The 16,709-nt window shown below is 39.5% G+C and overlaps 1 protein-coding gene across 5 annotated transcripts in view; it reads right to left on the bottom strand.

The window, feature by feature from the left end:
• Positions 1-16,709, bottom strand: part of CDK6 (cyclin dependent kinase 6) — a 237,006-nt gene that overhangs the window by 163,761 nt on the left and 56,536 nt on the right. For all 5 annotated transcript variants that reach the window (XM_081243507.1, XM_081243509.1, XM_081243510.1 and 2 more), the window contains exon 3: positions 11,272-11,407. In XM_081243507.1, the coding sequence (XP_081099633.1) occupies positions 11,272-11,407 (136 nt within the window). The remainder of the gene's footprint in view (positions 1-11,271; positions 11,408-16,709) is intronic.

The following is a 16,709-nucleotide window of genomic DNA, read 5'->3' as shown; positions in this document are numbered from 1 at the left end:
CAACAATATTTCATTTGCTAGAGATATTTGATTCTCATACCTACCATTATGAGGTTTTCATTATGTGCTTCATTGCACAACCATTTGTGAAAGCACTTATTCATTTCAACAAATATTTAATAGAACCAATAATGATTTTAACTGCAATGAAACAACTGATTAAGCCTTTCCACCTTGCTTAGGAATGAGGAAGAAGTTACAATCTTAGATAACTGGTGGATACTTTCTCTAGATGCCTTTCACTAATTTAAAAATTAGTGACTGCAAATCATTAGCAACTGCTCTAGTAGAATGTACTTTCTTAACTTCCGAACTCCACAATCACATGGGTATCTGAAATCTCTGGATACGAATGATAAAAATCCAAATGAATAAATATAGGAGAGTACTTCCAATTAGATCTTTTTAAAGTAACTTAACTCTTTGAAGTTACTACTTCTCATGGTGGGGATGAGAAAGAACTTTGCACACACAGTGAATATATGGAAACTTACATTTAAATTTTTAAAAATGTGTCACTCTACCCCTGAGAAATGAGAATGGGCCCTAAGATTCATAGCGTCAATCAATCGCTTCACTGGACTCAGTGTCCCATCCTTAGTATAAAACACAATTAGCAGAGTCCAACATTGAAAGAGAACAATTTTGGGAATTTAGTCAGGTCAGCATTATATTAAAGGAGAAAATGCCTTATAGTTCTAGTGGAGATCCATTATTGGTTTTAGACTATATCTAAGCCAAGCCAACCAAGCAAATCCTTAGTTACAATATGGATAATCCCACAGTGTCCCTGCCCATCATGAAGAAAGAGCCACGTAGATGTGTTGAGCTATGGCATATTCTCAGCTTACTTTTCTATTTTATGTATATATATGTATATATATGTATGTATATGCATACATATATATTATTCTATTATATATGTATATGCATATATATAATAGAAAAGTAAATATATATAAATATATACTTATGTATGCCTGAAAAAGTACAACTTCCTCACTTGTACAATGGGAAAGTAGGTGCCTATGTAATCAACCCTCTAATTAACTCTGAAATGTAGGCATCAATATATAGTTACCAACACATGTTTACTGGGGGTCCTCTATATATTCCAGACAGTACTGGGGATAGTGCAATAAACTAGAGTCTGGACTTCAAAGCTCTCACCTTCTAGCTGGGAAAAATAAAGAACAAATATAAAAAAGTGAATGAGATCACTTCGGCTAAGTGTTGAAGAAGACAAAATGGGACGACGTGGTGTAATGCAGTAAGCTGTAAGTAGGCGTGGAGTGGTAGGTGAAGTGATCAGAGGAGTCATTAGGATAGAACCTGAGCTGGGATTAGAATGGTGAGAAACAGGCACCCTACCTGTGGGGCTTGGGAGGGAGAGGCATGGAACATTCCCAACAGAGTGAACAATAAGTACCCACGCTGAGCTGGAAGCATGCTGGAAGAACAGAAAGAAGGCAGGTGTGGCTGAAGGACAGTGAACCAAAAGAGTAGAGGCAGAGCAGAGCTTGGGAGGAAGGGGGTGGGTAGGAAGGAAGAGCTCTAGGTCATGCAAGACTTTTTATTTTATTCTACAAGTCATACGAAACCAGTGGAGAAAAGTTTTCAGCAGGGGAGTAACACTTTTATTTATGCTTTAATAAGTTGCCTCTGGTTGCTGTATGGAGGATAATCTACAACAGGGCCGGAGTGGAAGCAGCATATTGAGTTAGGAAGCTGGTTTGATGGGTTGGACCAGAGCTCTAGCAACAAAGATATTGAGAAGCAGTTGGACTGGGGTTATCTTTTGGGGATAAAACCAAAAATACTTGCTAACGGATTAGATGAAGATTGTGAAGGAAAGAAAGAAGCCTAGAAGGATCCTTAGGTTTGGGGCTCAAACAACTGGGCAGACGGGGAAGGCCTGAGCTGGGGAGAAGATTCTTGAGCAATGTTTTGGTGGCGAGATATCAAACGGAACGGTTGGTCGACTATAATGCATTTAGAGCAAGGGGGAGAGGTCAGGCTGGAGAATAATGATACCTGAGGGTTTGGGACTGAATGACATCACCTGGCCAGAAAGTGTAGACAGGGAGAAGAGAGATGAGGGTGAAGCTTTGGATCACCCAACATTTAGAGGAAGAGAGCCAGAAAAGATACTGTAACCAGGGAGCTTAGGCACACACTAAACTTGGGTGAGGAATATCCCTCTTCTCTGTGGAGCATCACTCGGCCATCTGTCACCATGGTGATATGCGCTGGGTATATACTGCCTGCAACTTTTTCATGGGCTCTATAAACAAATTTAATGCCTAAGGTGAGGACGCACTTTCTAAAGAGATTCCAACTTACCTATTATTAGCTTGATCAAAGTGTCATTTGTTTATTTTAATGAGTCAATATTTATTTTAGTGAGTCAGTCTTACAGTACCTTTAGAAAGACACTAGTTTTTTTTTTTTCTTTTTAACCCATATTTCCTGTTAGGAAAAAGAAAAACCAACCACAAAATAACTCTGTTATAGTTTGTTATTACATACTTTTAGATAATCATGTATTTGCATAATTCTGTCCTCTTTCTCTGATATTTTCAACTACTACAAGGGCTTGGGAAATTGCTTAAGGATTCGTTTCTGGGAGTCCTCAAAATCTACATGATCTAAAAATGTTCGCCCTGAAGAGTTACTGAAAGTTACCACAGATGTAGCTCACTCACCCTACATTTCCCCCTAAATTTGAGGTAAACTCAGTGTTGACTCACTTCCTTCCGATCAGCTCTTCTATTAGAGCTGATGATGGTCAACTGCTGGCGTCACTTGGATTTAACCCTCTAGCAACCCCCAGGGTGGCTGCCTAACTTTTGCTTAGCATTATGGCTGATGTTCCTGTTTTTAAAAATCCCCCCAAATTCTGTGTGTTGCTGGGGGGGAGTGAGGCGGGCACATACACAGGTAAGGGTGGGAACGAGGGTGTGGTCTGTGTGGAGAAAGCATTTGAGTCAGAAGACTACATTCCAAGCTGACTTTCCACAGAGAAAAACTATGACATAGGTTACATTCCTGATGAAAGTTCAGACGCCTGAGTTTTAAAAAGCAGAATGCCTCTAAGCACAATTGTTAATATACCACGAATGACGTGCTTTTTATAAGGCATAAGAAGGGTCTAGAACGCGCATAGGCTGATTAGGTAAAACATTCCAGTAACCAATCCCGTAAAATGTTACATTAATGTGGAAGGGTAGTGAAACTTAAATGAAAGACTCTTAGGACTCAGGTTGGAGAGAGCCCAAAGCCAGGGACTGAGGAGGAAGCTGGGGCAGGGCTACGCAGAGCCTGGGGAAGCTAAGAGTGTGTGAGTATGCGTGTGTGTGTGTGTGTGTGTGTGTGTGTGTGCGCACGCGCACACGCATGGGGGGGATGGAGGATGGGGGGAGAGTGGCAGGCAGGGAAGGAGGCAGGGGAGGCAAAGGGTAGAGGGAACATAAGATCTTGAGTACCAAGAGGAAAATAAGCTGTCTGGGCAACCACACTGGCTAGCTACAAGCCCTGAGAGATCCAACTATACTACAGGAGTGAACTATTTTAAGTCACATTGCTGTAAGTTGAGGCCCATTTTAGAGTAAAAACCAACACTGGCATGACTGACCTATGAGGTCCTTTGTATCAGAACTAGTGTTATTACAACATTCCACTTTGCTTATTACAATTAATCTTATTAAACAGTCCTCTCAGGCATCTTTCACAAATGCACTTTCTTCAAAAATTATTTCATGTGACTACAAAAAAGCAGTGTGCATTAAACACCAGGAAAGATGTGTGTGCATGTGCCTGTGTGTGTTTTTAAAACCATGGTCTATTCAGTTAAGTCCAGCCTTGCTATTAGATTGAAAAAAATCTCCTTCCAGGATCCTTATCATTATTGTGAAGTATTTGTTCTTTGAATTTCTTGTCTTGTTTTTGGGATCACTTTATTATGCAACATCTGCTCTGAATTTCAAATGTGATAAACAGAGTATGAGTGTCGGTGGCAGATGGCTAATGACCGGCAGCGACAGGGCATTCAAGCCTGCCTTGTTTTCTGGGAAGCGATATTTTCATGTTAATTTGCTCTGTGTCCTGCAAAGATGAGACAAATCACCTGCTCATAATTCAGGCAAAGTGGAGACCACTAGCAGCCGAGCGGGGCCGTGGCTTGATTCCTTTAGGGGCGAGAGGAGAGAAGGCTCTGAGAGGCTTTCCTCATCGGAGTCCAGGGACCAGGCAGTCACTTTGCATTATGTCAGATGGAGAAAGATGAATCAGCCCTGGGCATCCCAACCTGACACCAGAGCCACTGTTTACTGCAAGCAGATATTATTCATGAAAACAGATCTTTCCCAGAGGCAGAAAACAGGTGCTATTAACAGTGTGTGTCAGTCTCTGAAGTCTGGGTTTTGTAAAATAAACTTAATAGTACATTTTATCTCTTACTGAAAATGTTACAACCAACAGAAATCTCTAAGAAACATTCAATCGAAGATAAAATGAAATCTAATTCACAGAGAAAAATGACCCACACAGACACATAAACCTTGAGGTCTTTCGGCCTTCTCAAGCCATATAGAATTCATCTGTCACAGAGATACGCAAATAAAATATAATTTTTATTCCAAGACTGAGTCATCCAAAGAGGCCATGTGGTCTTGAGCTGAAAGAACTGTGTTCTACTTTGGAGAGGCAGCTGGTGTTCTCTGTGAGCTTTCAGTGCCTTTGAATTTCTATTCGTGAAAAGCATGTTACATGTACAGAATGTCCAAAGAATGAAACTAGGTTCTCAAAGCGTTAAAAATATAGTTGAGAAGCCAGGTCATATACTAGGAGAGAGAACGTACTAGAGAGGGAAGCCTGAGTACCAAATGATAGTTTAGTAAAAGAGGGCATTACCTTTGAAAACATGTAAAGCATAAGATTTTACACAGGAGTCTCTCCCCATATATATCCTGCCATATAGTTCTTTTTCTGGGTAGCAGTTACACATGACTAAGGAACAAGGTGAGGGAATTTGTTTACAGTTCTTTCTGATCCTCTCTCATAAGGTCGCAGATTAAGGCATGAAAGAGAAAACCTAACAATCTGGAAGCCTTTTTTTTTTTTCTCATAAAGTCCCCATAAATGAAAGGTGCTATATAAACACAGGTACTCAAAATGTATTATGAACCCCCAAAGAAAAAAATAAGACAATCATAAGGTGTCAATGATTGCCTCATAAGTTTAAGCATGGCGGTCTAAGAAGACAATGTCGAATTTCAAATGATCAAATTAAAATTACACAGACGGCACTGCATTCCTCCACAATTAAGTACATCCAAAAATAACAATCTGGGCTTCCCTGGTGGCGCAGTGGTTGAGAGTCTGCCTGCCGATGCAGGGGACACGGGTTCGTGCCCTGCTCCAGGAAGATCCCACATGCCGCGGAGCGGCTGGGCCCGTGAGCCATGGCCGCTGAGCCTGCGCGTCTGGAGCCTGTGCTCCGCAATGGGAGAGGCCACAACAGTGAGAGGCCCATGTACCGCAAAAAAAAAAAGAAAAAAAAAATAACATTCTGAACTAGAAATAGGAAAGCAAGATATGGCAACAATAAGCCTACGAGGCAAAGTTTGAGTATTTGTTGACGTCACAGCATAGCAGTCAAGAGGTTTCTTTATGCAAATGTCACCATCAACATGAATGAATATATCTCAGGACATCAAGAAAAGAGATTAAAGAATGTGATGAAAACTTCAAGATGAAGTATGAATAAGACGTATAAATGTATTTATTTATTTTTAGAATAGGTGTATTTTAAAATGTTGGAAAGAACCACCTATGGTTTTATTTTATTCTCATAAGCCTTTCAATGACAATTTTCAGTCCAGACCATATGATAATGACAGAATTTCCCCTAATGAGTTCACCCAACTATCAACCTTCACAGATACTTAGGGCTTCAGGGGTGGTTTTCTGCCTTTTTTACTTTTAAAAACAAATGGGGGCTTCCGTGGTGGCACAGTGGTTGGGGGTCCGCCTGCCGATGTGGGGGGCACGGGTTCGTGCCCCGGTCCGGGAGGATCCCACGTGCCGTGGAGCGGCTGGGCCCGTGAGCCGTGGCCGCTGGGCCTGCGCGTCCGGAGCCTGTGCTCCGCGACGCAGGGGGCCGCAGCAGTGAGAGGCCCGCGTACCGCAAAAAAAAAAAAAAAACGAATGGTATTTAAATGCATGTAAAAATTGTTATGTGATATATGTAAGCTGGGAAAATAAGCCCATCATGGGCTCTCTTTTTTTGTTTGTTTCTTTCCTTTCTTTCTTTCTTTCTTTTTTTTTTTGGTTGCACCATGTGGCATGTGGAACTTCCCCAACCAGGGATCGAACCCACACCCCCTGCAGTGGAAGCACGGAGTCTTAACCACTGAACCACCTGGGAAGCCCTCATGGGCTCTTTTTATAACAAACAGGTTGATGAAAATGGTACTGAACAGAAAGAGTTTACCTCTGTAATAGCTAGTCAGAGACCATGCAGCATCCCAGTTTTACCCAAGTACGGCTCACCTAATGCAATTTATGTCCTGAATGTGCGCTCGAATATACTGAATTGAGGCGGACCAACAGGTAAACAGTGCCACAGAAAACATGGTGGGGGACAGGTGGTGGAGGAAAATTCCCACAGCCTAAACCATCTGAATATGAGGTCTTTCCCTGACTTTCTGTTTTACACCTATTTCATGTTAAAATATTTTACCTATTTGTCTATTTTGCAACACGGCAAGTTCTGATATATGCAAGACAGTGTCAATAATAGTATTTATAGGGCTTCCCTGGTGGCGCAGTGGTTGAGAGTCCGCCTGCCGATGCAGGGGACACGGGTTCGTGCCCCGGTCTGGGAAGATCCCACATGCCGCAGAGCGGCTAGGCCCGTGAGCCATGGCTGCTGAGCCTGCGCATCCGGAGCCTGTGCTCTGCAAGGGGAGAGGCCACAACAGTGAGAGGCCCGCCTACCGCAAAAAAAAAAAAAAAAAAAAAAAAAAAAAAAAAATAATAGTATTTATGATTTTGAAGAACATTTTAGAAAACATTTTGGTACCATAATGCAAAGAATCAGCTAGAGACTGTGTTTATTCTTAAGTAAGTTGGGTTTTTTAAACTTGAAAACACCAAACACCAACTAAACTACTTAAATAACCATAGAGAAGTGTCCCACATGCTTCTGTGTGCTCTTATATTCTAAGGTCCCCAAGTGCAGGTTCATGATTCATGCAGTTTTGTGTCCTCAAAGTGCCTAGCACAGAACTCACCCTGTAAATATTCAATTAACCTTTGTACGAGTATATTCAGAAAAACTCTTATTACAACAAAGCATTCTATATAAAGAATCCAATCCATGTTCCCAATAGGTTCCTCATAATAACAATATTCACTTGATATAGCTATTGAGACTTCTCATAAATGAGCTATACAACAACAAAATATTTCTGTTCTCTGGCTGTGTGCTTGAAAAATTCAATTAACCAGGGCCTCAACTAGCTGGAACTTTCTACTGAGCAGCTGTTTATCCTTCATACCAGTGCTTAAAAAGATGTCAACTTAGAAACAAAAGATAAAAGTGTTCATTAAAAATAAATTTATGTCAATCACATACTCAGCTTAAAACTATCCATTTGATAGTATTATAGTGCTTTTAAATGATTATTCATGTTTTTAATGATGACCTTAAAGAACCTCAAACACAAATTCTAAAAAAAAAAAAAACCCTTATACTTAATAAGGAAGAAAAGTTGATCAGCACAGTTCAGAAAATTTTTAAAAATTAAGGATGAATGGGCATATATCTGAAGAAAACTCTAATTTGAAAAGATACATGCACCCCAGTGTTCATGGCAGCACTGTTTACAATAGCCAAGACATGGGAGCAACCTAAATGCCCTTCGACAGATGAATGGATAAAGAAGATGTGGTACATATATACAATGGAATATTACTCGGCCATAAAAAGAATGAACTACTGCCATTTTCAGCAACATGGATGGACCTAGAGATTATCATACTAAGTGAAGTCAAACAGACAAAGACAAATATCATATGATATCACTTATGGGTGGAATCTAAAAAACATGATACAAATGAACTTATTTACAAAACAGAAGCAGACTCGTAGACATAAAAAACTTATGGTTACCCAAGGGGAGAGGGGCGGGGGGGGATAAATTAGGTTTGGTATTAGCAGATACAAACTTCTATATATAAAATAGATAAACAACAAGGTCCTACTGTATAGCACAGGGAACTATATTCAATATCTTGTAATAAACTATAATGGGAAAGAATCTGAAAAAGAATATATGTATATGAATAACTGAATCACTTCGCTGAACACCAGAAACTAAAAACAACATTGTAAATCAACTATACTTCAATTAAAAAAAAATTTAAGGGTGAAGACGAAAAGGGTCTTGCGACTAGCTTTTAAGTTAGCAAAAGATGTTCAATGAGCCGTTAACATACAAATTGATCGCCTGAAATATTTCAGTTGACCACAGTTTTATTTTACTACGAAAACATCAAAACACTATTAACCACAAACCTTAAATAACCACAGCCCTTGCACCCACCTCTACCTCTGTGGGGCTGTTGCCCCTGATGGCTGAAGAAATTTAACAGCCTCCAGGAGAATCTCCTGTTCAACACAGATGAAGTGACACTCCCTTTCCCTGGATAGATGAAGAACTCAAGAAATACTTTTAACAAGTTACCTTGTCAAAAGCTTCTGTTGATAAGCACCAATACCCCGCTCCCCAACCTTGGCTTGGCCATCCCCCAGCTCCTCTCCTTCACCTCACCTTAGTGACCATCTTTTTGCCTGTTCCTCTCTGAATCCTGCTTACCTCTCTACTCCCACCCTTGGGAGTTTCCCCCAACCCACTTCATTTTCTACTCTTGCCTGATCAAGCCTTAGTTCAAGCACATCACTCTGGTTTATCAGTCATTTTAACTACACATACTTTTGCAAATGATTCCACTCAGCAGCCTCTAACGTCCTAGGAGAATTTAATGTGAAGCTCGAAAGATCTATGTAGGTGGCAACGTAGGGTATAAATATATGGTTACCTTGTTTCGCTGCTTAAAAAAAATGACCTCCCCCAAATGAAATTTTTGAACTTAGAAATAGATCAGAAGAAGCTAATGCTTATTTTTTTTTTTTTTTTTTTTTTGCGGTACGCGGGCCTCTCACTGCTGTGGCCTCTCCCGTCGCGGAGCACAGGCTCCGGATGCACAGGCTCAGCGGCCATGGCTCACGGGCCCAGCCGCTCCGCGGCATATGGGATCCTCCCAGACCGGGGCACGAACCCGTATCCCCTGCATCGGCAGGCGGACTCTCAACCACTGCGCCACCAGGGAGGCCCCGCTAATGCTTATTTTGACAGTCCGTGTTTAAGCTGTTGGAAGTCATTTAAAAAACAATTTTCAATTAATTATATCTGAAGAAAGGTTGGCAATGTGTCTTATTTATTGAGTACCTATGTGTATAAATCACTGATTAGGGACTGTCAGGATACAAAGATGAATGAATAGGTAAGACATGGACACAAATAATCACAATTAAATGTAGAAAATATGATAAAGAGGGAGAGATGTAGAACAAGCTGTAAGACAAATGAGGTTATATCCAGCTATAAAGGTTGCTCAAATGATATCTGGGGTGGGCCTTGAAAAATGTAAGCAGAGAGTTATTGGGCGGGGTGGCAAAGGAATGGCAATGAGAAGGAAGCCCATGGAGGTAGGAAATTACGAGCCACAGTAAGAGGATGGGGATTAGCCCAATCTGGCCAGAAAGCAGAGTACACAAAACAGGGCTATACTCTGCCCTGCATGCTGAACATGGTATTTGGACAAACTCATAAAGGAAAGAACTGAAGCCACAGGATTGGAATAGAATTTGAGTGAAAAAAGGGATGCAGAGATAGAAGAGAAAAGGACCAAGAACAGGTAATTAGGAATACCTACGTTTAAAGGGCCTTACGGTCCTTGAAACTGCTCAGGAAGCAATGAGACCATTTCTGAGCACCATATTCTTTTATGAAAGGCAGATAGGAGAAAATAAATTCTACATTAGTCTAAAACCAAAGAAATAAATCATTCAATACATCAAGTTCTAAATGTATCAGTATCTGGGAACACCACCTAGCTATCACTAAAAGACATTTACTCTGTTCAGGAGATAAACTGTTTTCAGCTATTAACTCCTATCTAAAATGATGCTGAACTCTAGAACTCATTTCTACACAATGAATGATAAGGTAAGGAGTCTGTTTCACCTAATTCACAAAAACATACAGATCTTAGTGGGCTTCCCTGGTGGCGCACTGGTTGAGAGTCCGCCTGCCGATGCAGGGGACACGGGTTTGTGCCCCGGTCCGGGAGTATCCCACATGCCGTGGAGCGGCTGGGCCCGTGAGCCATGGCCTATGAGCTTGTGCGTCCGGAGCCTGTGCTCCGCAACGGGAGAGGCCACAACAGTGAGAGGCCCGCATACTGCAAAAAACAAACAAACAAACAAAAAAACCAATAGATCTTTGTGAAAACCTGCCCATGATATGCACAGATCTACAAGATCGACTGGGAAGTTCAATTAAGCAGAACAAAGTAAGACCAACAGAGCTTTGTAAGTAGCTCTTCCCATTAGACCTAAAGGAAGAAAGGACCTCTAGTCAATACAGTGCATCTAGCTTGCTGACCTCCAAGGAGTCTTAAGTCATCTTTGAATCCCAAGAGTTTGGGATGGTACCTGACACTTAGGCTTCCTATAAATGTTTTACGAATGAGAAGAAAATGGAGAAAGAAGGGCCTAACAATCAATATTTCAGATTTACATAGCATAGGTATGTCCTAGGACCAGTATACAATTACAATATTCAATATACTCATGAATGATGTTTTAAATTATAACCCTCAGAGTCCACAAACGATCAGAAAAAGGCTGAGCTATACTTACTACACTATACTGTCTAAGCTTAGGGCCAGATAACGTACAAATAGATATTTTCCAATAATTTTAACATGTATTAGAACTAAAGGGTTTTTTCCACTGAGCCCTAAAATTAGTGAACTAGAATATACCCCATTCTATAAACATCCCACTTAGTCATACTAGATATATTTAACTATATATTGAGTTCCAAAGGCTCTAATTTTGGCAATTTTCATAAGGAAAGAGTGCCATTGTTTATATAACAGTGTGACTGTTTGACCAGGCAGAGAGATGATTCTTAGTACCTTTATGGTTTCAGTGGGCACTCCAGGCTCTGGAACTTTATCCAAATAAGTGGTCAAGTCTTGATCAACATGTTCAAACACTAATGTTAGTTTGGTTTCTCTGTCTGTTCGTGACACTGTGCACACATCAAACAACCTAAAAGGAAAAAAAAAAAAAGAGGTATTAAGCAGGTGGTAATAAGCGAAGAAGTAACCTGTAAGTCTTACACATATCCCTCAATTTGATCACGTAATTAGGGGGAAAAAAGGACAGGTTTGATCATTCCTTGTGATAATACGTAAGGATACCTAATAGGATCTGATACTTTAATATCGATATGAAAGCTCAGGGGCAGAGCGCTTGGTTAAGTGGTGACAAAATCCACAGTGGCAAAGAGAAAGCAACATGAGAATGCCTGCTTGGAGGGCTCCTTAGTTAAGATCTTAGGTAGAATTTGCTGATAGAGATAGTTTCAAAAACTGCAGCCTCTAGGAAAAATATGGTTCTTAGCTCACAGGTCAAGAATTATTAAAGAGACAGATTGAGCATTTTTTGGAGATGCTGGACTCTGCAATTTATTTTCCTGGAATTTAAGGTCTTATAATTATGCCTATGAAAATAACTATAATGGAATATGGAGAAATTTGGTTTATTTCTAAGAAAGCCTTCTCATCCTGGTGAATCAAATCGTTTCCCAGGAATGGGCATGAATTCTTAGTTTTAAAATTCCAAATATCATGCTAATAAAAACTGTGAAATTTTAACTTTTGGGAGGGGGGCAGAAATTGCATTGGTAAACTATATTGCCCTAAGATGATAAAGGCAGATTGACAAACTTTATAATTATGTTTGGATGGGAGAATTCAATTCCTTCCATAAAATCCTACAACTAATTCAAAATTTAAGTTTTAAGAACAAAGCCTCAGTAGTCAAAAGAATTTTCAAGCCAAAGGACAGAATTTCCTTTAGCTTCAACAGACAAAGGATACATACTATCTGGCACATGAGATGCTCACCAAACATTTAAAGAGTTAAATACACCACCCATAAACAAGCTGTAAATAAATTCCTTGACAAGAATGTAATATAAATACTAAGAAAGGGCTAATAAAAGTGCTATTCATATTACTTTCTTTCATTTTTTAAAATAAAAAACACCTTCTTCAAAGAAACTAACTATAAATGTGCATATAACCCAGTTACTGAAATGCAGGGTTGACTCTCAGTTATCCACTTTGCACATTACCTCTTAAATTTTTAATGCCTAGCTGGTTCACCATGTCAGTCTACTGCATCTCTGGGCTAAATGGGCTCCAAAACCTTTGGTACATCAGTGTTAATCTAAAGTAAACTTTAAAAGAAACTAAAGAACACCATAATTAAGTTAAATCAGATGGGGTGAACACCACCACCACCAACCACACATACTTTATAGCCAGGTCCAAATTCCTTTTTAATTTTGGGCAGTCTGGGGTGAGTTCTACAACTCCATTAAAATCAATTAAGATCAACAGAATTTCTTCCTTACGTTTGTCTACTTCCAAATATTCTGACTTCTAAGTTTTAATTATCTACTTATAAACTTAACTTTTTCTAAATTTCTTAAGTCTTCGAGTATCACTAACGTGACTTATTCTGAAAAATTATTCTGACAAAGTAAAAACTCCTAACAAATTTATTAAAAATAACGCCATAAATCATATGCATGCCGTACTGTGAAAAATATGATTGCTATCATGCGTGGATCTGAAACCTGGGAAGTTTATGAAAACAACTCTTTCAATTTGGTAATTCGAGGTAACTACCATTTATTCATAGGCTCCTTTGAACCATCTTCTTTCCATTAAACCCGCATACTTTGACAGCTTTACTCTTTTCTTCCTTTTTTTTAAACATCTTTATTGGAGTATAATTGCTTTACAGTGTTGTGTTAGTTTCTGCTGTATAACAAAGTGAATCAGCTATATGCATACGTATATCCCCATATCCCCTTCCTCTTGCATCTCCCTCCCACCCTCCTTAACCCACCCCTCTAGGTGGTCACAAAGCACCGAGCTGATCTCCCTGTGCTATGTGGCTGCTTCCCACTAGCTATCTATTTTACATTTGGTAGTGTATATATGTCCATGCCACCTCTCCCTTCGTCCCAGCTTACCCTTCCCCCTCCCAATGTCCTCAAGTCCATTCTCTACGTCTGTGTCTTTATTTCTGTTCTGCCCCTAGGTTCATCAGAACCTTTTTTTTTTTTAGATCCCATGTATATGTGTTAGCATATGGTATTTGTTTTTCTCTTTCTGACTTACTTCACTCTGTATGACAGACTCTAGGTCCATCTACCTCACTACAAATAACTCAATTTCGTTTCTTTTTATGGCTGGGCTCAACATCACTGATCATTAGAGAAATGCAAATCAAAACTACAATGAGGTATCACCTCACACAGTCAGAATGGCCATCATCAAAAAATCTACAAACAATAAATGCTGGAGAGGGTATGGAGAAAAGGGAACCCTCTTGCACTGTTGGTGGGAATGTAAACTGATACAGCCACTATGGAGAACAGTATGGAGGTTCCTTAAAAAACTAAAAACAGAACTACCATATGACCCAGCAATCCCACTACTGGGCATATATCCTGAGAAAACCATAATTCAAAAAGAGTCATGTACCACAATGTTCATTGCAGCACTATTTACAATAGCCAGGACATGGAAGCAACCTAAGTGTCCATTGACAGATGAATGGATAAAGAAGATGTGGCAAATATATACAATGGAATATTTTTTCTTCCTTTTGAAGAAGAAAAAGGAGTTCCACAATTACCAAGCTTCTTTATATCTGTTGCTTCTTTTTTTTGTGATAAAATGAAACAGTAATGAACCAAAAATGGCCTGTAGCAAAATCAAATACAAACATGGGAACTGCATCATTACAGCTGTGCTTCTTAAACATTACTTTCAAAATGTTTTCTATTATAAGTAATACATTTCCTTAATAAAAAAAATATTGCTGGGCTTCCCTGGTGGCGCAGTGGTTGTGAGTCCGCCTGCCGATGCAGGGGACACGGGTTCGTGCCCCGGTCCGGGAAGATCCCACATGCCGCGGAGTGGTTAGGCCTGTGAGCCATGGCCGCTGAGCCTGCGCGTCCGGAGCCTGTGCTCCGCAACGGGAGAGGCCGCAGCGGTGGGAGGCCCGCGTACCGCAAAAAAAAAAAAAAAAAAAAAAAAAAAAATATTGCTTATCACTGCCTCCAGTCAGTAAAGAACTAGTAACTCCAGTTCTTACTACACTTATGGTTTGTAATACATAAGACGTTTTAGTAATTTCCAAAAGAAAAAAGTTTTTGACAGAGACATAGCTGGAGAATGAAGTGATCATAAAACACTGCTAAACCGAAGGGTCACTTGCTCCCAAACCGTTGTTAGTTACCTAACAGCCCTGGCAGCATGCTATGTTGCTTCATCTCACTGAAACCATTTTCAAACACTCTGTATGACACAATGCAAGAATAACATCTAACCCACCCAAGTTATTTTTCTCAAAGTTATATCACTCTTATATCACTCTCTTCTATTTATTAAGATTCACTGTTGCTGCCTGCAGCACCTGGACTCCACACCTGAGATATGCAAAGGTGAGCTCCCTGGAGCCCCTGTTAATTGTCCCAAATGATAAGCCATGGAGAAAAGGCACTAATTTTAATTGGCAATTTTTTTAAGTGGATTTTTAAAGACACACATTTAAAGAGACACAGAGTAGAATATTCTTGTATAAATTTTAGTGTATATAATTATATATTCTTCTAGGCTACAAAAAGAATGGTGTTTAGTAGAAGTGGCTCATGCTGGTTCAAGGAGATAATGCTTTTTATTTTTTTAAGGTGCCATTATTAATTTTATTTGGGAAATGGAGCCTATTACTGTCTCCTTAGAAATTCAAAAGTGACATCGAGGGAAGTAAAAGTCCTAGAAGAACCTGTAGGTTTTGGGCTCCAGTGCTGGCCGTCAACATCCAACAGACCCAGTACCGTACAGAAGACATTTTGGGAAATATTACTCTATACTAAATATGAAATTTAGTCTGACTTAATTGCTTAGTAAACATTATCATAGTAAAATTAAATTACATTAGTCATAATGGGTAGAAAATGCATTTTGAATCAACAGCTATAAATACTAATCTTAGGAATTTTAGAACATAATATTTTTGATGCTTTCTTGTCTACAATGACTCTATCTGGAATCATCCCAAAGCAAATAATAATCACTTCAGTGGGCAATAAAGAGAAGATAGATGCTGTAATAAAACCAATAAGTCTCACATAAAGCAACCGAACTAAACAAGAACTGAATGAAACCCCTGGTGTTTGGCAGGAGGTTAACAATCTGTAATATATTTATATAAATCAATGAGGAATGTGGTCAAGCTACCTATAACCTCTATAACTTGCAAAACAAAAGAGCCAGACAGGTCTGAACATTTGAAACTAAAACCTGGGAAATAACTTCAACTGTCTGATTCCTTGTGTCAACCAACATCTTAAAGCTTTCTAAAACCATTTTATTTTTTTTGGTATTCAGTAAACTGACAAAAATACCATTTCAGTGACTGCATAACTACAGTTCCATAAGAGAAATATAATCACATTGTGTTGAGGATGAACAAAAGTATCTCAGATGACTTTTAGAGGAAATGAAAACTACCATTCAAAATTTATCCATTAGAGCTTAGCTTAACGCGATCCAAGTGAAGGTTCAAAAAGTAGAAGTGAAAAGTGGTTCTCAGCATTCACTGAGTCTACGAATCCAGTTTAGCTGCGCAAAACAAAATCCAAAAAAGGCAGATAGGTCATTATCATTTTACAATTAAGTCAGCCAAGCCCCTAACTATCCCATAAAATAAGTCCTCTCCCTGTCTCTATTGTCCTGACCCCCCAGCTGCAGGGCAGAGAGCAAGCACTGCGGTCCAGCACAACACTCAGCTTTCCAGCTGTCCTAGTGATGTAATTATCTCATAACAAAATATCTCCATGAATTAACTCTGCATCCTACCCATTGTAATTCGGAATGACTGCTTCCTGTTCATGTTCTCCATTTAACTTGCTATTCTGGATCTATTGCATAGGCAAGTTGTCTTCATCTAATGGATGGGATTACATCCAATAAGGTTTGGGATTTCCAAAGATTACAATTTACAAAGTTCTCCCAAACAACATGCTCTGTAAACACAAGCCCTGCCTTTCTATTGTGGTTATAATAAAAGGGAAATCTGCATTACTTGCGGTGATTAAACTCTGACTGTCACAGGAAGTTCTATAAGGATTTTTTTCCTGTCCCTTTTTTTCATGCTCTTGAATGTTTGGACATTAAATAGTTCAAGATCTGTGAGATGTCTGGCACAGCTGCGGAAGGGTGCTAAACAAAATTTTATTTGAACTACAGGCAGTCTTCAGAATTGA

This window comes from Mesoplodon bidens (genome assembly GCF_964165515.1).
Source record: "Mesoplodon bidens genome assembly, chromosome: 9".
NCBI lineage: Eukaryota > Metazoa > Chordata > Mammalia > Artiodactyla > Ziphiidae > Mesoplodon > Mesoplodon bidens.
Note: the sequence above shows the minus strand (reverse complement) of the source record. Positions and strands in the feature narration are given on the sequence as shown.